Source organism: Dryas octopetala, chromosome 4, assembly GCF_963921425.1.
Source record: "Dryas octopetala chromosome 4, drDryOcto1.1, whole genome shotgun sequence".
Classification (NCBI taxonomy): domain Eukaryota; kingdom Viridiplantae; phylum Streptophyta; class Magnoliopsida; order Rosales; family Rosaceae; genus Dryas; species Dryas octopetala.
The window spans coordinates 8,224,473-8,250,862 of NC_141369.1; the positions used below are offsets into that span (position 1 = coordinate 8,224,473).

At 35.2% G+C, this 26,390-nt stretch overlaps 3 protein-coding genes and 1 pseudogene across 4 annotated transcripts; 3 read left to right on the top strand and 1 right to left on the bottom strand.

Moving 5' to 3' along the window:
• The first annotated feature begins 388 nt into the window (after positions 1 to 388).
• Positions 389 to 3,632, top strand: LOC147286490 (acyl-UDP-N-acetylglucosamine O-acyltransferase). Its single transcript, XM_086240374.1, has 4 exons — positions 389 to 2,299; positions 2,455 to 2,709; positions 3,061 to 3,180; positions 3,274 to 3,632. Exons 1-4 carry the CDS (start codon positions 1,187 to 1,189, stop codon positions 3,322 to 3,324), a joined length of 1,539 nt encoding a protein of 512 aa, XP_086096500.1. The 5' UTR covers positions 389 to 1,186; the 3' UTR covers positions 3,325 to 3,632.
• An 8,058-nt stretch (positions 3,633 to 11,690) lies between these two features.
• On the top strand, positions 11,691 to 13,155 carry LOC147286491 (gamma-secretase subunit). The gene is made up of 2 exons (XM_086240522.1): positions 11,691 to 11,848; positions 12,549 to 13,155. Exon 2 carries the CDS (start codon positions 12,549 to 12,551, stop codon positions 12,966 to 12,968), a length of 420 nt encoding a protein of 139 aa, XP_086096648.1. The 5' UTR covers positions 11,691 to 11,848; the 3' UTR covers positions 12,969 to 13,155.
• Positions 13,156 to 16,865: 3,710 nt separating this feature from the next.
• LOC147286492 (uncharacterized) lies at positions 16,866 to 19,907 on the top strand (annotated as a pseudogene). The gene is made up of 6 exons (XR_015121790.1): positions 16,866 to 16,898; positions 17,282 to 17,404; positions 17,976 to 18,416; positions 18,573 to 18,843; positions 19,184 to 19,672; positions 19,773 to 19,907. The product of XR_015121790.1 is annotated as an uncharacterized LOC147286492 (transcript).
• A 537-nt stretch (positions 19,908 to 20,444) lies between these two features.
• On the bottom strand, positions 20,445 to 25,493 carry LOC147286493 (vacuolar-processing enzyme alpha-isozyme-like). Its single transcript, XM_086240777.1, has 9 exons — positions 25,239 to 25,493; positions 24,638 to 24,802; positions 24,354 to 24,510; positions 23,786 to 23,871; positions 23,408 to 23,607; positions 22,958 to 23,006; positions 22,068 to 22,265; positions 20,818 to 21,021; positions 20,445 to 20,579 (listed from the first exon to the last, which is right to left on the bottom strand). The coding sequence occupies exons 1-9, from the start codon at positions 25,491 to 25,493 to the stop codon at positions 20,445 to 20,447; spliced, it is 1,449 nt and encodes a 482-aa protein (XP_086096903.1).
• Positions 25,494 to 26,390: the final 897 nt, after the last annotated feature.

Below are 26,390 nucleotides of genomic sequence, written 5' to 3' on the forward strand. Positions count from 1 at the left end.
ATGATTAAATGAAATATGGCCTATCATTAGCTCTAGAGCATTTTTATTAATACAACATTGTCACATCATTTGAAATATAAATTATATACACAAATTTGGGTTCATTTTTAATTAAAAAGAATTGGCATAAAAATGATTATTAAGGCTAATTTGGCGAGACGCTTCGAGTTTCCTTCAAGATCCAAACAAGCAAACCGGCGGTTGGCAACTGAATTACGGAATAAGAACCACATCCGGACCGTGGACCGTGGACCGTTGACAATTGACAGCCTTATCCGAAGAAATTGTCTTTAACTCCGCATCTAATTAAATTGTGTCCAAAATTCGAATATTCCTCTCTCTTCTCAATCCTAAAAAATAAAGTGATCTGAAAATTGAAATCCCTCAAAATTAAATCGGTGTGACTTTCTCGGTTTCTCCTTCTCTAAACAGTTTGTCATCCTTAGTGGCAAAAAAAAAAAAAAAAAACAGTTTGTCATCCTTCTCTTTTTTCCGTTTGATATTCCTTTCTGTCTCTCCAAACAGCTACGAAGTTCCTCCTGTTGAGCTTCGAGTGAAATGGAGATGGCTATGGAGGACTCCTGCTCCCATTCGCTTCTCTTCGTTGCTCGCTACGCGCTCCAATCTGACGGACGAACTCCGCGGTTTCTGAAGAATCCTATACAAAGTACGCTACGAATATGTAAATCTAGGGTTTTCCAACCTCGTTTCTAAATTTATATCATTTTGAATTGTTGTCGTTTTGAATTGCTCTGTTTGCACCTGGAATTTGAAGAAATTGGAAACGTAAACTCTAGGGTTATGCTGAATTTCGCACAACTTGTATTTTAGATTGTGTTGAATTGTGGAAATTTTGTGGCGTTCACGAAGAGTGGAGGTTGATATATGAATTCTAGGGTTTCTGGAAAGTTTCTGTGGGATTTGAACTTCTTAGATTTTGTCCAAAAACAAAGGTTTCACATGCTTGGTGATTGTCTGTGGATAGAGTATCTCTTGAAGAATAGGAAACTCTGAGTTTGAAAGAAGTTCTTGTAATTTGAGTTTTCTATGGTTTCACATGGTTGTTGAAAGCTCATTAGCTATGAATACGGGAGTCCGTATTGGAATTTGAGGTAGAATATTGGGTGGTCTTGAGGAGCTATAGGAGCATTTGAAGTTAAACTTGATTTTTGGAGGGAGAATTTTAATGGCGGGAAGGTGGGACCTTGGGCTTCCAAAGACTAGTGCTTGTAGTCTTAGAGAGCAAGCAACAAAAATAATTCTTCGTAATGTGAGGGCACAAGGCCACACATATGTTGAGCTCCGAGAAGAGGGGAAAAAGTTTATTTTCTTTTGTACTTTGTGTCTTGCGCCATGTTATAGTGATAAGGTGCTGTTTGATCACTTGAAGGGCAATCTTCACAATGACAGGTTAGCTGCTGCCAAGGTTACTCTCTTACGACCAAACCCATGGCCTTTTAATGATGGTGTGGTTTTCTTTGATAATTCAGCTGAGACTGATAACCCGTTGGTGATTCCAGATGGCAATAAATTTAGGATGTTGCAGTCTCGTGAAAATGAAAACAATCTGGCTATTGTCAAATACGGGGAGAATTTGAAATCCAATGGCAATGAGCATTTCAGTGCTGATGGGTTTGAATCTAATGCTACTGGAGCGGATTCCTTAGTGGTGATCCCTGGTGTTCTGGTCAGGGATGATATTACTGACATAGAAGTGAGGGAGGTGGGCTTTGGACAAATTGCTGCAAGATTTCTTGAGAAGGATGAGGTGTCGAATGATATTGGTAGAATTTGGTGTCAATGGTTGGGGAAAAAAACTATTGCCAATGAGTATTTGTTCAAGGTTCCTGCACACGATTTCGCTGTTGTTACCTTCAGTTACAATATTGATTTAGGTAGAAAGGGGCTACTTGATGATGTGAAGATGCTGCTATCATCCAGTCCTACACTAGAATTGGAGAATGGTGAAGGCACTAGCTATAAGAGAAAAAGATCCTTTTCTGACCCTGAAGATATCAGTGAATCTCTAAGTAATCAGTATGATTCATATGGGGAAGAATCCTCTACTTCCAGTGGCGCAACATCAAGGTTGCTTCTAGACCGTTACGACGAGCAGCTTCTGCACACAAGATTTATATTAAACAAGTCTGTAAGGCGAGAGTTAAGACGGCAACAACGTTTAGCTTTGGGGAGAATGTGTGATATCTGTCAACAGAGGATGCTTCCTGGGAAAGATGTAGCGACGCTCATGAACGTGAAGACTGGAAGGCTTGCTTGCAGTAGTCGAAATGTGAATGGGGTGAGTCGTAAATATCTTGCATCCTTTTCCTTTCCTCCCTGTTCTCTAATCCATCTTTTTAATTTCGTAGCGTATGCATTCAGTTTTGAATTAGGTTCTGTTAATCTATCTGAATTTAGAAAGTAGTTCACATCATTATAACTATTCACATGCAGGCTTTTCATGTGTTTCATACTTCCTGTCTTATACACTGGATACTTCTGTGTGAGGTTGAGATAATCACAGATCCCCCTAGTTCAAAAGTGAGAAGAAGATCTAGGAGAAAAACTGCAGCTAAGTGCAATGGAAAAGATGGTCAGATGACAGAATTGAGCCCAAAAATCCATTCTGTATTTTGTCCAGAGTGCCAGGGTACTGGTATCATCATTGACGGAGATGACCTTGAGAAACCAACCCTCCCTCTATCTCAGGTTTGCACATCGTGGGACAATTCCTTAACCAAGTCTTCATCTTATCATTTCTACTTTTCCTTTTTTTTTTCTTTTCCGCATTGGCCCTTTATGTTGACAGAAATATTAGGAAAAATTTGTTCCCATTTTGGGGGAAAAAGAATCTAGGAAACAATATTTGTGACAGAGAATGCATGCCTTTTTCTCTTTTCTCTTTTGTTTTTGTTTTTTTTTATAAATATAAATGTGGTGAGTATTTATCAGGATTAGTAAAGCATGAAGAGATAAATTTTTTCAGAGAACTCTCTTCTGATATAAAAAAAAAACTTTGCAATTTCCTTTTCTAAACCGTGGATTCTTTGTCAATGTCAGATGTTCAAGTATAAGATAAAGGTGAGTGATGCACGTAGAGCATGGATGAAGAGTCCTGAAATGTTGCAGAATTGCTCGACGGGTTTTCATTTCCCTTCTCAATATGAAGAAGGAATCCAGGTTTCTTTTGGTTTCTGCACAAAATTTCCTTTTTAATAGAGAATAATCATCATCATTGCATATTCAAATTTGCCTTTTGCTTGACCCCCGCAGGAAAAGGTGAAACCATTGAAGATGCTGCATTTCTATGGAGCAGAGGGATAGAATCAGCTTCAAGAACACTCCAAACCATGCTTTTGTTTTTTGTTTGGCAGTAGCATGTAAATTTCTTCACCTCTAACGTGCAACCAGTTGTACATGTCTCATGATTCTCATCAAATGATGAGTAGAACTTTGCAGTGGACAGAAGTAGGTGGTATGGGGCAGTTAGCTTTTGTGGATAGTTGAATTAGTTGCCTCGTGAGACATTGTGCATACCTGTTGTAACACAGGCACGTACATATATGTGGTGTACATCGCTGATATATTTCTGCATTATAATTATTATAAATGAATGGACTTGTTTATCTTTATCGTCCGTAGTAAGTGCAAATTTCATATGTTGTGGCTTCATGCTCCGAGGACCTAGTTGATTTTAAATTTCAGTGAAATATGGAATCAATACGGCTTATATTTTCATTTGCCTAGAATATGCATTTTTTTTTTATAAGCCTAGAATATGCTTTTTTAGAAGGCGGGTATTCTGCAGATGGAATTTCCATTTAAGGTTCTGCCAATTAATTTGTTTGGCTCTTCTGCAGATGGAATTTCCTTTTAAGGCTCTGCCAATTAATTTGTTTGGCTCTTCGTTGCGTGTGAATTATTACTGGAAGGCATTTGTTTTGCTTACAAACCCACTTGTATAGGATGTAAGGTTGGATCTATATGGATTTAGCTGTGTATCAGACCAAATAAAAAAAGGCATCAGTGTAAAAGAATATGGATGTGGATCGAAGGATCTTGAACTTTTGTTTTAATTTTTCTGTCCTTACCAGGAGGAAACGATCAAAGCCAAAGCTATTCCATGCTGAATGGTTCTTTATTTTCTTAGAGTTTATGAAAAAGAAAAGAACTAGAGAGGACGTTGATAACTTTTGTTATAGCTTTTCCAGCGGAAGAGATAGAAGTAAGGTTGCACATCTACTCGCTAAAAATGCTTTATGTAATGTGGGTTGTGGTTTTTGGATTGGATGATAGCTCTAGGCCTCTTTGGCTTGAAATATGCTTTGTATGCTGATTAGCCTGATTTGACGATTGAATAAAATAAAAAGCTATTTCTCAAAAAATAACAGAGAATGTTGTAACTCTATGTTTAGTAAATCGCTGATACAAAGAACTTTACTAACTAGTATGACAACAAAAAGATGTATACTTTAATTCTTCATTATGTCATCCTTTCTCTTCAGAATCTGAGGGTCTTGGTAAACTCAACATCAGTGATGATGAAGAAATGGCAGTCTAGCTAGATCTCCAGATTTTGATGGAGGAAAACAATCAATCATGAAAATAGGCAGTCCACCAACAATGCTTATAGAGAAGAGATGGAAGACCAAAACAATTGAGGATTTAATATATATTTGATCCTCTGCCTTAGGAAGCTTCCTCACCTAACTTCTGCCAGATGAAGCTCAAGCAGCCCCCGTGTCCATCTTGGCTAACAAATTTACAATAACATTACGAAAGACATTTGTTCTTCATAAGCCTTATGTGAAACACAGCAAAAGAGAAAAAAAATATTACATTAGTTATTCAATTGAATTATATACTTACATTTCAGGTTTTGTTTCGTGGAACTATTGGATGGAGACTCGGTCTCTATTAAGCTATGTGCTTCCTCAAGAAGGTCGTGGTTTTGTGTCTGGTAAATCATTGATCCGATCAATCTAGCTAGTTAATAATTTGAAGACAATGTTTCATAGTAAATAAGCATTGAATAGAGGCGTATCCCACTATGGATATAAAACCATAAAACAAGACTGGTTACAAAGCAATAGAAATTGCAAGGCATAGTGATTTTAAGAAAATTCGGAATATGCATGTCTCTCCTAAATGACACCTTATTATATATAGAATTGTCCGGGATTTATTGGATATGAGGACATGTGGTGTATGTTGATTGGCAATAACACGTTGGTGTCCCATATTATATTTGTCTATGTGTCACTTTTAGACACATGTCAAATTTGAATTGGAGCTGACATGTAAAACAAATAGTCATTATTGGATATGATACGTCAATTAGAGAAATTATTGGTTCACATACTTGCCTATTTACTAATTTTTAGACATTTGTCAAATTTAAATTGGGTATGACGTAAAATTTATAATTTTTATTCATGAATGTTTTATTGGATTGGATAGGATACATCAATTAGACCATATTATTGGTTCATATATTTGCCTATTTACTATCTTTTTAGACATCAGTCATAGGATACGTCAATTAGAGCAAATTTTTAGTTCACATATTTTCCTATTTACTATTTTTTAATCACTAGTCAAATTTGAATTATTGTTATATGTCATTATTGAATTGGATATGACATGTCAATTAAAGCAATTTTTTTTATAAGTCAATTAAAGAAAATTATTGGTTCACATTTTTACCTTTTACTATTTTTTAGACCTCGTACAGTAAATTTCACACATAAAATCAATAATTGTACGATGACAAATATCACTATTGAATTGGATGTGATATATCACTTAGAGCAAATTATTGGTAGATATATTTGCCTATTCACTATTATATATGTTAGGTGTTTATAAAATTGAGAGCATTTTTGCTCACCTCCTTTAATTAGGGTGTATGCTCACCTCCCTTCTCAAATCATGATATCTGTTTAAAAAATTAACCCTAAGTTAACATATTATATATTTAATTATTTTTTATTTTTTTTACACAAAACTCTCTCTCACATTCTCTCTCTCTCTCTCCTCTGTTTTCTATCTCTCCCGGACTCACATTTCTCCTCTCGCCTCTCTCATCTCTCTCGATCTCCCCTGCCGCTGCCACCCCCCAGCCATGATATCGAACCAATACCAGATTTCATCTATGAGACCTGAGTGACTGAAGGCCGAAAGAAGAGAAGCAAAAGTAGCATGATCAGGCTTTAAGTTTGTCTCTGTCATCTGGAGAAAGAGTGCCAGAGCTTCCTCTCCATGCCCGTGAACTCCATAGCTGGCAATCATGGCATTCCAAGAGATTAAGTCTCTGGAACCCATTTGATCAAAGATAGCACAAGAATAAGGAAGGGATCCACATTTAGACTACATGTCAATGACTGCAGTACCCACAACTTTATCAAAATCAAGCCTTCTCAAAATATAGCCATGTATAGATTTACCCAATTTTAACAATCTAAAATCGGTGGGATTTTGGGGGGTTTCGGTGGGAGGAGACTGGGGGTGGGATTTTGGGGCAGTGGATGCTGGAGGCAGAGAGAGAAATGCAGAGAGGTGAGTTAAGCAGAGAGAGAACGCAGAGGAGAGATTGAGAGAGTTTTGTGTAAAAAAATATAAAAAATAATTAAATATACAATATGTTACCTCAGAGTTAATTTTTTAAACAAATGTCATGATTTAAGAAGGGAGGTGAGCATACACCCTAGTTAAAGGAAGTGAGCAAAACTGCTCTCTATAAAATCACTTGGTTACTTTATGAGAGTTTTTTAATAATAAAAACTTATGTAAAACTGTAAATTTTGTTAATCTAATATTAAGAGTATTTTTTAAGGCCCAAAATCAATATTGGTATGATAGAATTAACGGCCCACATATAAAAATACGGTAATAAGCATGTCAACTTTAATAAGCCGAGCACTTGTTTTTTTTATATTTTTTTTTCACTTTTTACAATATAGTCACTGTTGAAAAGTTTCAACCACTATACAACAATAACTAAGATCACACCAAAATAATAATTAGACCCATTTTATGTATTTTTCTTACATAAATATGTCAAAAACTAATAAACGAACATAAAACACAAAATTCAAGTTTATGGAGTCACATCCACTTGAGTTTTAACAGTAACATTGATTGTTATTATTATTATTATTATTTTTGTTACCGACACCAACACCCTCGCGTTGTGGGTCCCACTTCTTCCAAAAACTTTTCGCACAGATATGCCCTACTTAACAACAACAATCTCCAGAAATTTCAACAGAACATCTCAATCCAAACCATCACACAATCAAAAGTAAATAATCTCAAATATATCACCCGAAAGGTGAATCAGAGTATATCTAGATAATTTATACAATTCTCAAAGGAAAAGAGCGGAAGAAAACATAGATGAGACGTGCAACAGTAATTCAAACGTCTTAGAGAGTAAGGATGACTCGACGCTCAACTGGCATGACCCTGAACCTCTTCACCTGGGGGAAGAAATATTTAAACACAAACTAATGAGAAAAATCTCAATGAATGAACCAAAATAACTTTAACTAACCTTCTTTAAATCTTTCCTTCGAATAAAACTAAAAATGTAATTTTCTCATTTTGAAATCCCCAGTTTCAAATCTCAAGTTCGCAATCTCATTCTCAAAATCATAAGAATTATGGATAATCTCATCAATAATTGAATCCCTTATTATTTGTAAATAAAATAATCTAAACAACTTCATAAATAATATCTCCTTTGCAATCATAAATATAGGAAATATAAATAAAAACTTCTCAAAAATATCACAATGAAATAAAATCATCTAGAGCCATCAACATACTCAAAATCATCACTGTAGTACCCACAAACCATTATCAATGCATACACACAAATAAAATGTACGTGCACTCAGATACCTTTTATTAATAAGCACACACGAACAACGTATGCATGCAGATAGCCATTATCAATACGTACGCAGATACAACATTAGGACACACAGCCCAAAGCCAATACGTGTGAACCAATGGGTCCCAAAGATCAATAATCCTCCCTTTGCACAAAAATATCCCGGGTACTGATCAGTGGCTAAAAATCATAATTCCAAATTCATCATAATATACATCCATATCTCATACTCAAGATATCATATAATAATATCTTCAAAATTTCTCAAATACTTTCTCTTTAATGATTTTGAAATCAAACCTTTAAATCTCAACATAAAACTCCATGATAAAAACAAAGAATTTTCGAAATAAAAATTCGTGGCGGATAAATCATTTAATTCCATCTCAAGATAAAATGAATTGAATTTGTGATTTTTATAACACGTTCATAAAACAAAACCAATCTCAAAATCATATTTTCACGCATAGAACTCTAGATAATCAAAATATATATCAAATCAGAAATCATAAAACATGTTCTAAAACAAAAGTCCACTTACAAACGTGGCGAGCTATCCCTGAGCCTCGCCGATAGAATCCTAAGCCTTAAACGTGCCAAAAAGCTTTTGAAACACTCGGTTTTCCTTTTGATTGTCCTGTACACGATTAAAGAGTCAAAATAGGTCTAAGGTGACCTTAGAATCGAGACGGGAGCGAAAAACGCCGCTGCCAAATCGAGCTTCAATCGTCCAAATTGGCAAAGGAGGAGGGTGCTGGGTTGTTTAGAGTGGATAGGGGAACAAAAATCGACGGTAGGGGGTCACGAGGTGGCCGGAATCAGCTAAAGTGTCCGGCAATGGCCAAACGCTTCTTGGCCTCGATTTGCGTGCTGTGGTGGTTCGATGGAGGAACGGCCGGTAGGGTTAGATAGGCGACGGGGAGAGCTTCACGTCGAAACTTAGAGCGTCGCCAGAGGCCCGAACGCGCCGGCCAAAGGTTCGGCATGAATAGTGCTGCGAGGGGAGGGGTAGGATCGCAGAGAAATTTTTCTGATATTTTGGGTCGTTTTGCGATGTTTCTGAAATTTATTTCCTTTTATACTTTCACCCCAAACTTTAGACGCTCATAACTTTTTGTACAAAACTAAAAATCACGATCCGTTTCTTCCTACGCACTCATGAGCTCGAGATCTATCCAACCATGCCAAAAATTGGAACAAAAGACTTAAAAATTAAAATGGGTCTCCTTTAAATGCAACAAAGCTCAGTCAAGGACAATTTCATAAATCACATCAATGGTCCACAAAACGTTAAGAATCCTATCTTTCGTTTGAGACGGGTTGTAACACCGGGCCTAGGGGATTCACAAGGAATTTTACCTCCTTTGTTGCATGGTTCCAAAGGTCAAACTGAAGACTCGAACTCGGGTGCCTGAGTTTACAGTTACACCTCCGAACCAACTCCTAACTCCAACACCTTGGAGTTGTAACAATGATTATTATTGATTGTCATTGTTCAATAGTAGATGTTGGTATTTAAAGGTTTTAAAATTTTCCATTTGAAAATTTTCAAAATTAGAATTCAATTTTCGATTTTATTCTTTACATTTATTTGGGGGTTATGTGAGTTTTAATTTCATTTTAAATTTTTGATTTAATGTGTGGAGGTTATCCTTCACATTTGACACACTACTACAATCTTTTCTCTACCTCTCTTCCACATATTTTCCTATTATCTTGGGCAATAGTTTTGTGACTTGGTGACTTATATCCGACTGTGAACAAGCTCATAGCAAACCGTTGGTTGTGTGTATTGGGGTTGTATCTTGGAGTCTTGTAGACGGGGAGGATTCAAAGGCTTTAGGACAGTGTCTTTGAGGTGCTTCACCACACATGCCAACTTTTCTTATTTTACTTATATATATATTTCTATTTATCTATAATTATTTATTTTAATTATATTGTTTGATATGAAGTTATTTAACTATTGAATTGTTTTGTGGGTTGAGGTTTTAGTTCAAATATGCAAGTTCGGCATCAAGTTTTTCTCTTCTTTTTTCTAAAATTTTGCAACTTCGGGTTCAAATTGATTTGGTGCGTAATTTATTTTCAATTTTACTCATCGTTGTTATACGAAAATTTGAAAACAAGACTTCATGTTTATATTCTTCATCCATCCATCCTTCATCTTTTCATGCATCCATCTACCATATTCTTCGGATGGTGAATTAGTAGTTGCGTCGTATAATGCGTACAATTTTTTTAGAATTGTTTTTTCTTGTTAATTGTATCTTCAAATGTACGAACTCAAGTATTGATACAATTGAAATGTACCAACCCACGTATTGGTACAATTCAAATGTACCAACCTACGTATTAGTACAATTCAAAATGTACCAAAACATACTTTTAAGCTACAAACTAGGTATATGTTTACGGTTTAGAGTGTATGTTTCAGGTTTGAGTTGTACATTTGAAATGTACCAACTCAGACATTGATACAATTGAAATGTTCCAACCCATGCATTTTTTTTTCTAGCCTTTTGATTTATTTTTCATTTTGTGGGTTGATGTATTTTTATTTGGATTTTTACAGGTGATAAATGATTTTAAAGTCCATTTTTGAACTCTTAATGATAAATTAACCCACATACTTTATCCAAATGATAAAACGTCCACCTAATTTGTTATAAACCCACCTTAAAAAAAAAAGGTGGTTCTCTCTCTTCCCCTTCTTCTCTGATCTCTCTCTCCATTCTTCTCTGATCTCTCTCTCTCTCTCTCTCTCTCTCTCTCTCTCTCTTTTCTTCACTATAAATCATCGTTGGAGTCTTGAAGGAGGCTGGCGACCTCCAGATTGGAGTTTTTCAACCAGTGATTGGAAGTATAGAGGCCGGAGTTTGTCGATAGCGCAGTGTAGAGGTATTGTGCATATAGTTATTGTTGGGCAGTGACAATAATTTGTTATTTTTGACTCCATAAACTTGACTTTTGTGTTTTATATTATTTATGATTTGTTGGCATGTTTATGGAAGAAAAAAAAAAAAAGGGTGTCATGTGATATCTTTTTTTAGTTATTTTTTGGACAATCAGAATAGTCACTATCCAATCAAAATTACAATTTTAGCCCAAATTCAAATGACCATAAAGGACAACCCATCCTAAGTCTTAACCCCACTGGGCATCGCCATTATCACTGGCGGTCCAACATGTCGGGCCTCTCTTCTTGTTTATCTCTCTCTCTCTCTCTCTCTCTCTCTCTCTCTCTCCTTCCCTCTTTGTCTCTTTCCCTTTCTATCTCTCCTTTGTACCTCCAGATAGATCAAAGAGGGGACATAAGAGAGAATAAAGAGAGTAAAGGAGAGAAAAGAGAGAAAGGGAAGGGAGGCCGGCGAGTTAGACCATTGGTGATTGTAGCGTTGGGTCGTTGGGATGGGTTTTGGTTTTTTTTTTTTTGGTGAATTGAGGGTATTTTAATAATTTTAGGGGTATGTATTGAAATATTAAAGATTTTTTTTTTTTTTAAAAGAGTGAGGTGAGAAAATTGAGAAATTATTTATGTATAACTGATACATTGTTACGTGTATAATCAACTTATGTGTTATAATATGAGTATATATTATTAATACTATAACCTACAAATATAAATATGTTGTCTATCAATATCTTTACACATGGCGGTAAATCAGTTCTACCCAATAATTTTTTGAGAAGATGATGTGCATGTAGTGAGAGAAATAGGGGTTATTCATAAAAAAAACTTAGCTGTCCCGGGATACCACCTGTGTGGTAGTATCACGAGAGAGAGAGAAAATCCATTTTTTAGAAAATCCATATTTGTTTTTAAATTAGAAAGTCAGACACGAGAGTTGTCGCCCTGATCCCTCCCAAAAATCCGTGGCGCGCATTGATCTCTTTCTTCAATCGCCCTTTGGCGCAGGTGCCCATCTGGCACCCGCTTCCTAATCACAGGTACTTTTCTTTTTCATTTTTCTCCTATTGAGTTTCTGCTAACCAAAAAACAGCAATCCTCGTTAGTTTTTTCTCTTTTCTTCAATCTAAGCATTCATTCTTCAAAACTTATTATTACCCAATAAGTGTAAAGTTTGGTAAATTTTGTAGTGGTTAGTTTTATGCTGCCTAACTTTTTGAATTAGATCAATGTTTGGAATATCTTGCTAGGGTTAGTCGATCCCAAGTTAGTGGAGTAAAATTGGGTAGAAGATGGATAAGGGAAAATATTGCTGACCCAGTTTCTTTTTATTTGTTTCTTTATTTTTTCTAGACGAATGCTATTGCTTTTCTACTGTGAGTGGCATTTCCAGCAAACATTGGAAATGTTAAATTTTCATGGATCTATTTGTTATAAAAGCATTGATTGATGCTTTATGTTGAAATCAGCTTAGAAATCTGAATGCTTTTGAGGTTGGTGAGTTTTTCCACTTGTCCTAGCTAGTTTTTGGGTCCAGTCTCAATTTCTGTAGAAACTTGGATGATGATTTTGAAGTCGGTGAGGTTTCTATGTACTTTCTGCTTTGTGATTGAAAAAGTGTCATGTTATATGCATTTAGATTAAGATAGGTCATGGAAAATTTAATCTTCTAGCTTCTTTTCTTGCAAGTCTCATTTTAGTCAATTGATTGAGGATCGATCTCTTGTGATATTGTTCTAGATGGAAGCCTCACGGAGTAACCTCGAAACCCCAAACCCTAACTCTAGCACAAGAAGTAACGTGGCTTTGATTCCGTCTTCATCACCGGTGTGGCCCACCATAGACGGCCCACTGGGGCTGTCAGAGGAAGAGTCAGTGAGCTACGCGCGTAGGTTCTACAAGTTCGGGTTCGCTCTGCTCCCGTGGCTTTGGGCCGTCAACTGCTTCTACTTCTGGCCCGTTCTCCGCCACTCCCGCTCCTTCCCTCGCATTCACCACTATGTTTTGAGATCTGCAGTTGGGTTCACGGTTTTTACTGCTCTTCTCTTATCATGGGCGCTTACATTTTCCATTGGAGGGGAGCGTCTTTTTGGCCATGTTTGGAATCAACTAGTGATGTATAATCTTGCTGACAGATTAGGCTTGACAGGTTGGAGCTAAGGCTGCGCCTTCTCCTTTGAACTTCATCGTCACAGAACACTTGCTTGTGACTTCATTTTCCATTCAATTATAGTTTTGTTAGGGGAAAAGAAGGGGACATGGATCAGTTTGTGTCATAGGTTACATTGCAGACATTAGCTTTCTGTATCTGAATTTTGATTTCTAAAGCAATCCAGGATGTTATATATTCTATGAAAAAAAAAAGATTGATGATCAATCACTTTCTATTTTCCAACCAAATGTGATGATTTAGAAGGCTAAAATACCTTGCAAGGTACATGTTTTCTGTTAGGTTATTGCTCATGGAAAGTAAAAAATGTGATGGTATTCAAAAGAAAAGGCCTAATTTTAGCTTATCACCTAATTGATCTACCACATGCAAAGAGGAGCTGATCTTCTTTTCCTTCACTCTCTAATTGCTTTGAACTTTATTTATTGAGAGAACATTGTGCTTTTGGTGGAGAGAAAAAGGCCAAAGTTTTGTGGATTTGTATGTGTTTGGTAGTTTTCTGGGTTATAGGTTGGACAGGAATAGTAAGAGTTTTGAGGAAAATTTGAAGAAATTTTGGGCATCGTTTTAGACTTCAATATCTAACAAATTTAAAGAAGTTCTATTCCTTTTTTACTTCATGTGGTCCTGTGATGCTTTATCTGCGCCCTTGTGGTTGCAAGCTGGACCTGCCATTGCTTATGACTAGAGCAATGGGAGGGCCCCCCGGCGAAGAGATCAGTCAGGAGAACTGTGAAATCTTAATGGTCCTGTGCTGTTAGTGTAGTGTTATTGGTTGTAGAGGTTTTTATTGTACATTCGCGGATTATTTCTTCACTGTTGTGCTGTTGCTCAGTTAATAATAAAGTTGTACTGATTCTTATAAAAAAAAAAAAAGAAGTGGTTGGGGCGTTTTGCTTTGTTTAGAGTCTAGCTTAGCATCAAGATGATCATTGAATTTATTCTTAACTTTTAGGGTAGCTCTGACACTGAGCAAGTTGGACATTCTTTAGGCATGCTTATAAAGCTAGGCATTAAGTCTTTCATGTGGTTTTAAAAGCTTGATGTCTCCATTCCCATTCTTACCACTTTTGGTCCATTAGGTTTTGCCATTAAAAAATAAGGAACATCCATGTGAATGTGCATAGAACAAGAGACAAACTGAAATATTTTGTCTATTCTAGTGGTAGAATATAATGGAGAGAGCCTTTTGGGGGGAGGAAGTGTCATTTGAAAACCAAAATGTTAGAAATTCAAAATGAGCAAAACCGCAGAGGGTAAATGAAATTTTCCTTAAACTAAAAAAATTATTTTGTGATATTTGAAATGTCATGAAAGTTTAAGATTTCATGATATTTGAAATGTTATGAAGACATAGCCTTGAACACCATTTTCAGTTTCTATCGTCCCCTCCGCAGTTAACAACTGACTATGGCCGCAACGCCTCAACAATAATATTTCTCATCACAAGCTATTACCTTGAAAATGTCTGACTCATGTACTGATCCCACAAAGAAAGCTTTGTGCTTCTGGAATCAAAACATGGAGAATATGCAGGATTATCAATAAGGTGCTGGAGATCCCATACACATCAGTCCGCACCAATATTATTGTTCAACCTGGTTGCACTCAAGCGATGCTATCAGGGTCATATTTCAATCATGTGATTGTTTATTTCGCATTCATGAAAACACCAAACACAATCAGCCTCTACCTGAAATTCAGCAGTCAGCGCGCGCTTGGATTATTTATCACAGCTCATTGTTCCAACCTACATGGGACATGACATGATGACACCATTCTTCATATTCTCCAGTGATCAATAAGTGTCCTCCCTTATCACTTTATTTTTATTTTTTTAGGTAAAGAAAGAACTAAAACTTTTCCCTTCTGCTTTTCTTCTTCTATGTATTATTTTCCCTATAAACGATACTTTAAATTATTTTAGGCTTATTCACGAAAATACCCCTTGAAAGTACCTTTCATTCTCACTTTGCTCCCTTAAAGTTTAATCTTCTCACTTTGCCCCCCGAACTTTATAAACCCTTTTAGTAAGTCATATTCCTTCAAGTCTGTCAATGACTCCGTCAAAAAAGCTGATGTGTCGCTCATCCACTTAAGCGACACGTCGGAGTTTTTAACCGAGTCATTGATGAACTTGACGAAATATGGGGTTTGTAAAGTTCAGGGGGCAAAGTGAGAAGATTAAACTTTAAGGGGGCAAAGTGAGAATGAAAGGTACTTTCAAGGGGCATTTTCGCGAATAAGCTATTATTTTATTTGATTGAGAACTATAAAAGGAAAGGTTGCTTGTTCTATGATGACCTAATTGTTACTATGACTTGCTTTCTAGTAAATTCCTGCTAATACTACCATTTTCCCTTCTTTACAGTACCAAAGTTTTCCATTCCCTACAAGCAGGATCCTCCATCGTTAATTTATTAGACTTATTAGACTTAGAGTTACTTTGTTCAAATGTATTTTACTCAAGCACAAAAAGTTCGAGGTAAGGTTTAGCTTGTAGAGGAATTATGAATTTTTAAATTCCATTCTTGCTGGACGTGAGTACGTTAACATAGCTCATAAAATGGGCTTCTGGTATTTTCAAAAACACAGGGGAATCTATGGTTTCATTGTGTTGGACTAGTTCGAAACAAGCTTATGTATGTTTACTTGGTGGGTCTGGGTTTGGGAAATTAAGGACTTCAGAAGAGTAAGGTAAAGTGAGGCAAGGGGGGGCTTGGCTAGAATAAATCTGGTTTCTGGAAATCTCTGACGTACAACAGCTGGTTTGAGGATTTTTGAGATTGATTGTTGGGCTTTTAAGGATTAAAGTTAGTGAGAAACTTTGTGATGTTAGGGTTTTATTTGGGAAAGAAGGTGTTGACTTTGGGGGTGCAAATAAACAAGAAAAGAATCAGAGTTGGTCCTGTGCAGGGTTTATAAATAGTTCTGCAAATAGTAGAAGAGAAAATGAGAAAGTAATGCAGGAGTCAAGTTCAAAGAAAAATAGATAAGACATTCAAGTTCATAGCACCAGATGAAGAGCCTTTGACCTTAATAAATGCAATTTATGCATTTTAATTTAAGTCCATTGTTCTGGAGTCTTGTATTCAATGTCTTTGAAGTCACTTTATGTTAACATGTTCAATGTATTAGGAACCATAAATTATGTCTTTTAGAATCCCTAAGTGCTTTAATTTGGGTATTTTAAATGATTCATGTACCATTGGTTCTATAAAAGGGGTTAGTTTGTAATCTTTGAGGGAAAGTGAATGGTCAAAGAAATCAGATTTCCTTCTTGTGTGTGAAGCACGAGTTGACTTGGAGTGATTCCAAACCACCTTCGGTGTGATGCCGAAGGCTGGTGTGAAGCCGAAATTTTTCTATTTTCTATTGGAGTGATTCCAAAACACCTTTGGTGCGATGCCAAAGCCTGGAGTGAGTCCAGATCTCTTTCTTCTCTTCCTTTTGCTTATTATTGTCCTACATCAGAAAGAGAGCCCTTGCTCAGCAAGTAGCAACTAAGAGTCAACATGCAAACACAAATGCGCGCACACTCACAATTTGTTATGAACATCTGTAAGACATCTGAGTATCTGACTCATGCCCAAGGAGAGTTTAAGACTGAAGTAGTTCACTTCACCCATGCATTGCTTCTTTGTATACATTGTGTCCTTTTTTGAATAATGTATTGTCCTCAGGTGACATCAAAATCAATATCCCTAACCTTTGTACCTTTGAAATATGCTAAAATTGGAATTATATTAAAATCAAAGAACTGAAAAGGCCTTTTGTCCAATCTTGAAATGCATAATAAGACACAAAATTTGGCATAACACTGCACCACTTATACCAATAAGATTGTCTTCAATCTGTACTGGATCTACATTATTGAGGGTTTTTCGATGTGGATTTCTGTCTTCGTCAATGTAACTGATGTATGTTACATACTATATCGGGAGATGTTGCAAGAGTGAATGGCCAGCTGGCTGTATCTTGAGCTTTTGGAGACAAGAACCTCGAGACACACTTGAGGTCTGATCCAGACATCCAAAGTTCTGATGTTGGATCAGAAACTGATCTTCTCATCCTTACAATTGATGGTCTATGGAAGGTGATCTCTCTCTGGCCCACTCCTCCCCCAACTGTTTAATTGTAGGTGCTGTATATGTCACTCATTTCTATCAATTCAATTCGTTTATAATCAAAAGACAATACATCTCTCCTCCATCTTTCTGCCTCTAAGTTCTGTGCACCCCTTGCTGCAATAATCTTTTGAACATTGTTTGTCTATTTTCCCTTTTGTTTCTGACTTATACAGGTCATGTCTAATCAAGAGGCAGTTGATATTGCCAGAAAGACAAAGGACCCACAAAGGGCAGCTAAGCAATTAGTAGCCGAGGCATTAAACCGAGACAGCAAGGATGACATTACCTGCATTGTAGTTCGTCTTAAGGGGTGAAATAGAGCTGAAATGACTCACTTGGATTATGGGATTTGTATATCAGGGGTTGTGAGATGGAACTCAAGTGTGGAATTCTCTCCAATATAGGCTATGTATTTCTCCCTTGACTCTCCCCTCAGTAAAATTTTAATTCTTGCAATCAGGTTGTGTGATTTAACATCTCTTCATTTCTTGGCCGTGTAGATACATCATTTATCACTGTAATACTGTATTTGCATTGTGACTTCAGAGTAATGTGGAATTAATTCTCCATCGATTATATAAGCATGTAATAGAGAAAAGTTTTTTGTATATATTTGGAATTCCCCTACTGAGAATAAATCCATTGTGCTATTTGATGTTATATTATTGTTATCTTTATTTTTATTCTTACAATATTTTCCCTTTAACTTGCACAAGTTTCAAGTCAAATGTAATGTGATGGTTCAATTCCTGAAGGTTGTTGGTTTTTTTGGTCATAGTAGGTTGTTGGTTATGGCTGTGAATTTTACAAGATGATTTATTGTTTTTTTTTTTTTTTCTTACAATAGCGTATTAGTATTTGTTCAAGGTTTCTGAGCACGATTTTGCTGTTATTACCTTCAGTTACAATATTGATTTAGGTAGAAAGGGGCAACTTGATGATGTGAATAGCTGCTCTCATCCAATCCTACACTAGAAATGGAGAATGGTGAAGGCACTAGCATTAAGAGAAAAAGATCCTTTTCTGACCCCAAGGATATCAGTGAATGTTTAAGTAATCAGTATGATTCATGTGGGGAAGAATCCTCTGCTTCCAGTGGTGAAACATCAAGGTTGCTTTTAGAACATTATGACAAGCAGCTTCTGCACACAAGATTTATATTAAACAAGTCTATAAGGTGAGAGTTAAGATGGCAACAACGTTTAGCTTTGGGGAGAATGTGTGATATCTGTCAACAGAGGATGCTTAGCGATTCTCATGAATGTGAAGACTGGAAGGCTTGCTTGCAGTAGTCGAGGTGTGAATGGGGTGTGTCGTAAATAACTTGCAACCTTTTCCTTTCTTCCCTGTTCTGTAATCCATCTTTTTAATTTCGCAGAATATGTATTCAGGTTTGAATTAGGGTCTGTTATTCTATCTGAAACTAGAAAGTAGTTCACATCATTTTAACTTATTCACATGCAGGCTTTTCATGTGTTTCATATATACTTTCTGCCTTATACACTGGATACTTCTGTGTGAGGTTGAGATAATCACAGATCAGTCCACTCGTTCAAAAGTGAGAAGAAGATCTAGGAGAAAAACTGCAGCTAAGTGCAATGGAAAAGAATCGAAAGATGGTCAGATGACAGCTTTGAGCCCACAATTTCATTCTGTATACTGTCCAGAGTGCCAGGGTACGGGTATCATCATTGACGGAGATGACCTTGAGAAACCAACCCTCCCTCTATCAAAGGTTTGCACATATTGGGACAATTCCTTAATTAAATCTTCATCTTATCATTTCTACTTTTCCATTTTTTTTCTTGTCCGCATTGTCTCTTTATGTTGACAGAAATATTAGGAAAAGTTCTTTCCCATTTTGGAGGAAAAAGAATCAAGGAAACATTATTTGTGATAAGAGTATGCATGCCTTTTTTCTTTCTCTGTTCTTTTTTTAAGATACAAATACGGGGAGATCAGAAGAGATAAATTTTTTCGGAGAACTCTCTTCTGATATCAGAAAAAGAGGTAGGCAGGTCAAAATTCTTAGCAATTTCTCTTTTTTTAAACTGTGGATTCTTTGTCAATGTCAGATGTCTAAGTATAAGATAAAGGTGAGTGATGCACATAGAGCATGGATGAAGAGTCCTGAAATGTTTCAAAATTGCTCGATAGGTTTTCATTTCCCTTCTCAATATGAAGAAGGAATCCAGGTTTCTTTGGTTTCTGCACAAGATTTCCTTTTTTAAAGAGAATAATCATCATCATTGCAAATTCAAGTTTCCCTTTTGTTTGACCCCCCAGGAAAGGTGGAACCATTGAAGTTGCTGCATTTCTATGGAGCAGATGAATAGAGTCAGCTTCAAGAACACTCCAAACCATGCTTTTGTTTTCCGTTTGGTAGTACCATGTAAATTTCTTCACTTCTAACGTGCAACCAGCTGTACATGTCTCATGATTCTCACCAAATGATGAGTAGAACTTCGGAGTGAACAGAAGTAGGCGGTATGGGGCAGTTAGCTTTTGTGGATAGTTGGATTAGTTGCCTCATGAGACATTGTGCATACCTGTTGCTAACACAGGTAAGTACATATATGTGGTGTACATTGCTGAGATATCTCTGCATTATAATTATTATAAATGAATGCATTTATTCATCTTTATCTTCCGTGGCAAGTGCAGATTTCATATGTTGTGGCTTCATGCTTGGAGGACCTAGTTGTTTGTGATTTGGAAGGCTAGTATAAATATAATGGAGAGGGGAAGAAATTTTTCTTTAGTTGTGTGTGAATCATTTCTAGAAGGTATTTGTTTGCTTACAAACCCATTTGTATAGGGATGTATGGTTAGAAGTATATGGATTAGTATCATTGTATATCAGACCAAAAGAAAAGCAACATTGTGTAAAAGAATGTATGTGGATCGAAGGATCTTGCTTCTGGTAATTGGATCTGCTGTGATTAGCTCATCGATCCGTAGTGAATTCGAAAGTTTAAAAATTCTGGATGAGAATGTTCCCAAATATATTAAACATCCTTTTGTTTTCGTTTTTCTGTCCTTACCAGGAGGCAAGGATCAAAGCCAAAGCAATTCCATGCATAATAAAGTGATCCATTCAGAAGAATTTACAATATCAATTATAATATTTTATATCATTTCCATTTACTAAGCTTCAATTTATATGAGTACATGCAGAACTTGCTGAATGGTTCTTTATTTTCTCGAGTTAATGGGAAGGAAAAGAATAACAAGAGGAGGTTGATAACTTTTGTTATAGCTTTCCCATTATTTGTGAAAAAAGTAAATTCTTGTGATTTCGACCTCATTGTTACGCAAAACTTAAGCTGTAGCACTCTAAGAACAAGTTTGGGTTGATGCTGCAATCATTTGCTCCATGGTAACGCCAGCATTGCACATGTTAGCAATATCTCGTGTGTACTTCATTCCATAATTTGATAGAGATCCACAATGTTTCTCATAAGTTTTCACCTGCATGCATACAAAATATATATTCAAAACCAGCATCAAAGAGATAAAACTAGCATTTTGCTTAAGCAAATTGATCATGTATCTACATAGTTTCATATTTGGACTCTGTACGATTGGGTTCATACAGACATTATTTGAGATTCAAATTTAGTACAAAACTTTATATTTTAGGATTATTGTTCATATAAATTTTTCAATATATATATGTACTGAATATTAGAGGGCCATATATACTTACAAGCTTCTTAAAGCAGTCCCAATCATCAACAAGAGGTTGCCCCTCAGGCCGAACATTCTTCAATTTGAAGCTTTTCTCATGTCCAAACAAAAGTTGTCCGATTTGATCTATGTTGTAGTCAATGCGCTTCCTAGAAGAAATTTCATCAAGCAGCTGCTGTCTAGCTTCACTCTTCCCTTGAGAGTCAGCAGGAGCATTATTGAACTGGATAGATAAAATGGATGAAGCTAGGTTAATTATTATTATTTTTTGGACAAAGAAGCTAGGTTAATCAAAGAGGATATATTTTAGAGATAATTAGACTTAGATTTAAAAAAATAATTTTTAGATAGAGACCGGGGGTGTTTTAAAATTTATAAGAAAATCATTTTAAAACATAATAATTTATAAGAAAATTCTTTTAATTCATAATAAAGTTCTTTTAATTTATAACAAAATTCTTTAATTCATAATAAAGTTTTTCCCTGATTTGAAGGGTATTTTCCTTCCTAGGGTGTAGAGTGGGCTTTATAGAAGCTCTATGTTAGATTTTAACTCCGAAATTTTGGGCGACATAAAGCCGTCAAATAAGAAAAATAAAGGGACTTAATTAAAAACTCTAAATCACTACCAGTTTTAGTCTAAGAAAAACTCATAAAATAGACTGAACTTTAAGTTTCCTTATATTTTATAGGACTAAATTTTCTAGCTAGAAATTATATATTAATTGTACAAATTATTTAACAAAAAAAAAAAAAAAAGACAATTCTAGTTTTAAAAACCCATAAGACTTTTTGAGTGTAAACTAATTATTGTTTGTACACTACTTAACAACTTAATTAAGATTCTGTTGATTCTCAAAAACAAAAAAACAATTAAGATTCTGTTTGGTAACATTTTTGTTTTAATTTTTATTTATGATCAAAGATAGAGAAGGAAACTTTCCAAAGTAAAATATTGAGTTGTCTAAGACGAGAGATGATGGATGGGACTATGGGAGGGAAGGTGGAAAAGATGCGTATAGCATGTTCATAAATTAAAGAACTAAAAACTAATTTCTTACTCTCATCTCTTTTTCTCATTTCTCTCATATATTTTTCCTTTGTCTGTTTAACTAAAAAAAATCATGAAAATGAAAAGAAAAGAAGAACATTGCAAATAGTGAATGGTGTACCTAAGTTTCTGAAAGAATGGTAATTAAACTAACCAAATTTATCAAATACATCAACCAATGTCTACCAAGCAATTTAAAATTATGGGAGATTACAAACCTTGTGCCAAAGATGAAGGAGATCAGCTTCACGGTTGTCAACAACCTCTAACATTGGTGGTGAGGTTGATTTACTTTCAATGGAAGTATGGTTATCGTTTGCACCCATGTAAAAGAAGAGTAACTCGTCCTTTTGATTCATATTTCCATATTGAGTAACATGAGATCCCAAAGTACTATTTATTGTTCTCCATCTAACCTGTAAACATATATATATATATATATATATATATAGCCACAAGATATTATTTAAAACTTCTCAAACTTTTGTTTCATCAAAATGGAATCTTCATTTCATATAATTAAGAAGAAGAGGAAATTACAGATTTAGTCCAGTTATTTTATACCTAGTTCAATTTTGGTCCACAATCTTTTTTAAGTTCTGTTTTGGTCCACTAATTGTTTCACTTGTTCAATAAAGGTCCAGATTTGTTTTCTCAAATTTGGCCTGCTTTTTACCCTATCAAATCTCACCCAAATTCAGCAAATATATACTTGTTTTAAATATATGCATTTCTTCTTTACAACCATATAAAGATCATTCAAATTGGAGTTCTAAAACTCAAGATAATTGACCCTAAAGTAGGGTACCCAAAACTGCCAATTTTTCAAATTTCACCAAATCTCAATTCTCTTAGATGATAATACTCCAAATTTGTTTTTATGACTAAGAAATGATGAAATATAACTTATACTTCAATTATAATTGAAGAAAACACAACCCAAAAGATTTAAAGTCACAAATCTGGACCTTTATTGAACAAATGAAACAATTAGTGGACCAAAACAGAACTTAAAAAAGATCGTGGACCAAAATTGAACTAGGTATAAAATAAGTGGACTAAATCTGTAATTTCCTTTTAAGAAGAATCCAAAGGATTCAAGATTTACCACTTCATATTGTTGTTGGAAAGTTTCGTTACGCAAATCTTGTACGTCGCTGCTCGCAATTTGGTACCAAAAACCACCACAATTTAATACTTAGTACAATGAAATAATGATAAAGAGAATTATTCTAAACACAATCGCTCACGTGTGTGATTGGTAGGAGATCTACCATGCATGAGGCCCACACCAACGAATGACTATCCGATAAAACTAGTATGTTGTGCACAATTTTTATACCACATTAATATTATCTCTCTAGCTAATAGAGTTGAGATTCATTTTTATTTGTAGAGTCCACTTCTAAGAGTGGTTGTATCAATGTGATATAAAAATTGTGGTGCATCTAACTAGCATTAATCATGGCTATCATATTCCGTCATAACATGGTTGCTAGCTAGAAAATAGTTAGGTATATATTAATGATTTGAGTGTATGTATTAAGTAATTACATACCAATCCTCCATCCAAGAAATGCTATACAAGTCTCCCAAACAAGTGTGATATCCTTCAGGAGGACCAGGACTCGTGCCAGGACAATAAGTTGCCCAACTATTCTCAGTTGCATTTGCTGCTGTTGTTGCATAAATACTTATATTACTTGGAAGGAGACCCTCGAACATACTCCCCGATTCACAAGATTCAAGGTAGAAAACCTAATTGAGTTTGTAATTGCATTAAACCATTAATCAAAATATATATAAATTCAAAAGTATGGCTTTAATGATCATTTAGTTGCAATATTATAATAAACTAATCAGAATATATTGCACTGCTTAACAAAAAAAAAAAAAATAAAAGAAAATTACAATGCTAGTTAACTTATGTATATACCATGCTTTTGTAAGTGTTAGCATCATGCTTCTTTTTCAGAACATCAACGAGATCCTTAGAATAAACAAAATCCTCTGCAGGCATCCCTGTATACAAGAAATAGTTGCAGACGCAAGTTTAATTTCATGAACTGTAGAACTTGGATTTATTTAATAAGAATTAATTACTTAATTTCAACAAAAAAAAAAAAAAATCGATAGCAAAACAAAAAAGCACACAAAATTTTAAATGGATTACTGAGAAGTGAATTAAATATATAGGGTTCATCATACACCACTATGTTCCAAAAAATATAAAAAGTATCACGGATCTTGGTTCCCACTTTAATTATGGCATTTTACATTTTTTAACAATGCCATTTACTTAAGAGATGAATTTTAGACACCGATAAATACTTATCATGCACTTAACAATTGGATTTACAATGAGAGTATTAGTTTTAGCAGTTACAAATTCAATTAAACGGTAATTATACATTGTTCATTCTCACAGTTGCTCAAAATTTATCACTTGTGTGAAGTGTGAACACTTTGCATTTTTGGATGAATTGAATATGTAAGTTACTAACCGATAATTCCAGGGCCGCCATGGTCGGTATAATATATGAAAACATTGTCGTTTGGGCCACTGTCCAAAACCTTGCCACTGCCGCCAGTGAGAGCAGTTTTATTTCCAAGAATAACAGCATAAAGATTGGAAGCTGTACAATTGTCACCTGTATAATCCTGCATATATAATTAACAAAATATTAAATTGTAACATAGAACATATTACACACTAAAAAAAAAAAGAACTAAATTTAAAATTTTGACAAAAAATTAATAAAAAATAGCGAAAAGAAAAGTAAAGAACCTTGGGAACTCCTTGGTAAACATCGTTACCATCTGGCTTGTTGATGATGACACCAGGCCTAGGGTTGTTAACATTGTATGCAATGTCATCGTACATGAAAACAATGATGTTTTCATCTTTTAGTCCACCTTTCTTCAATATTTGATATGCATGACATACATCAGCCTGCAATATTCATCGTAAAACTTAGATAAATTAATACAGGGAGAGAAAAAAAAAATTCATAAGCAGTACTACTCAAACCAGTTGGCATAATGGCACTGGATGGAGAGGTTTAAGACCTTATAAATTATTAATTATAAGCAAGGCTTAACGTTCTCCGATGTGAGATCTCTCATAAGTTCAGACTTTTTTAAATTCCAAAAGCCTAACTGATTAATCGCGCGACAAGTAGGTGTGGATCGATTGGCATGTACAAATGCTGTGATTTTTTTTTTTTTTTCAGTCATAATATATTGATCCTGGTTTGGATAGGGTGTAGAATTTCTGTATAGATTTTAGATTTTAATTCTCGAATTTGTGTGTAAAATTCGAATGCTAAACCTTAAAATTAATCAATGTATATCATAGAATTTTGACATGCATGCCAATCCGCATATACCTGATGCCTATAGTTCCCATAACCACGAGAGCCAGAAACTAGGACTGCCCATCTTGTTCCATTCTGCTCAGTCGTACTGCTTGCAGCATCACTATGATGAACATGAATGATGAAATCCTCTGGAAATTCTGATGGCTTTAACTTGAAGCTTTCAGCACTCAAACTTAAGATTCCAACAAATATTACAAATATTGCACCACAACGGTAGTACTGCCCACTCCCTGTGACTTTGGTGAGCTGCTGCGAGAACACCATATATTTGTGTATTTATGCTAAATTAGTAAACTCTCCGACACAGACACATGCACCACAAGAAAATATGAAATAAGCAACGGAATAATAGTCAACGACTAGATTGTTGCTGATTGTGCAACGACCTCCTGTTTAGTTCGCGGATTAATTGCAAGCTTGGGAATGAAGAAATAGTTCGCGGATTAATTGCAAGCTTGGGAATGAAGAAATAATTTCATTCACGTGTTTGGTAAGAGTAAGTATATTAGAAGTTTAGGAATGGAGAAATAATTTCATTCACATGTTTGGTAAAAGTACATATAGGAAAACAATTTCTAGCTCATGGAAAATTGATGCCCAAAAGAGGGAAAATTAAACCCTCCTATTAGGCTTATTAGCTTGGGTTTGATTTTCCCTTCCCATGGGAAATCATTTATGACATTTTTTCAAGACTAAATATATATTACCCTTTTTAATAATTGAAACTACCAATTATATTCATAAAAAAACTGTTGGCATTCTTTATTTATAGTAAATATAAGAAATAAGGGTATAATTGAAAAACTAACTATTTTTGTTTCAGATTCTTATACAAACCAAGCATGAGAAAGAAAATAAGAAGATATTTCCAGATTAATTACTTTCAATTCCCAGCATTACCAAATATAAGAATGAAAATCTTACATTTTTTTCACCTGAAAAATGCATAAGAATTCATTTCTCTCATAAAATAAATTATGCGAACCAAACTAGGCCTTAAGTTGTTGCCTATGAGAATAAGCAACCGGGTTTAGGCAACCGAGAACTTCTACAATGACGTACTGCAGTTATTGTAGAATTTTCTTAGGTAACCACCTTGGCAAAAACAAACTAAAAGTCGTTGCCTATTGTTTTAGGCAACAAATTTCTACCTTTTGGGCA

What these genes read in the sequence shown, in the direction of transcription:
- LOC147286491 (XM_086240522.1), top strand. Translation starts at nt 12,549, where the DNA reads ATGGAAGCCTCACGGAGTAACCTCGAAACCCCAAACCCTAACTCTAGC.
- LOC147286493 (XM_086240777.1), bottom strand. Translation starts at nt 25,493, where the DNA reads ATGGTGTTCTCGCAGCAGCTCACCAAAGTCACAGGGAGTGGGCAGTAC. An exon ending in ATTTCTTGGATGGAGGATTG is followed by an intron (nt 23,007 to 23,407) that starts GTATGTAATTAC and finishes AATTGCGAGCAG; the next exon opens with CGACGTACAAGATTTGCGTA. An exon ending in TCCAACAACAATATGAAGTG is followed by an intron (nt 22,266 to 22,957) that starts GTAAATCTTGAA and finishes ATATGTTTACAG; the next exon opens with GTTAGATGGAGAACAATAAA.
- LOC147286490 (XM_086240374.1), top strand. Translation starts at nt 1,187, where the DNA reads ATGGCGGGAAGGTGGGACCTTGGGCTTCCAAAGACTAGTGCTTGTAGT. An exon ending in GTAGTCGAAATGTGAATGGG is followed by an intron (nt 2,300 to 2,454) that starts GTGAGTCGTAAA and finishes ATTCACATGCAG; the next exon opens with GCTTTTCATGTGTTTCATAC. An exon ending in AATATGAAGAAGGAATCCAG is followed by an intron (nt 3,181 to 3,273) that starts GTTTCTTTTGGT and finishes TGACCCCCGCAG; the next exon opens with GAAAAGGTGAAACCATTGAA.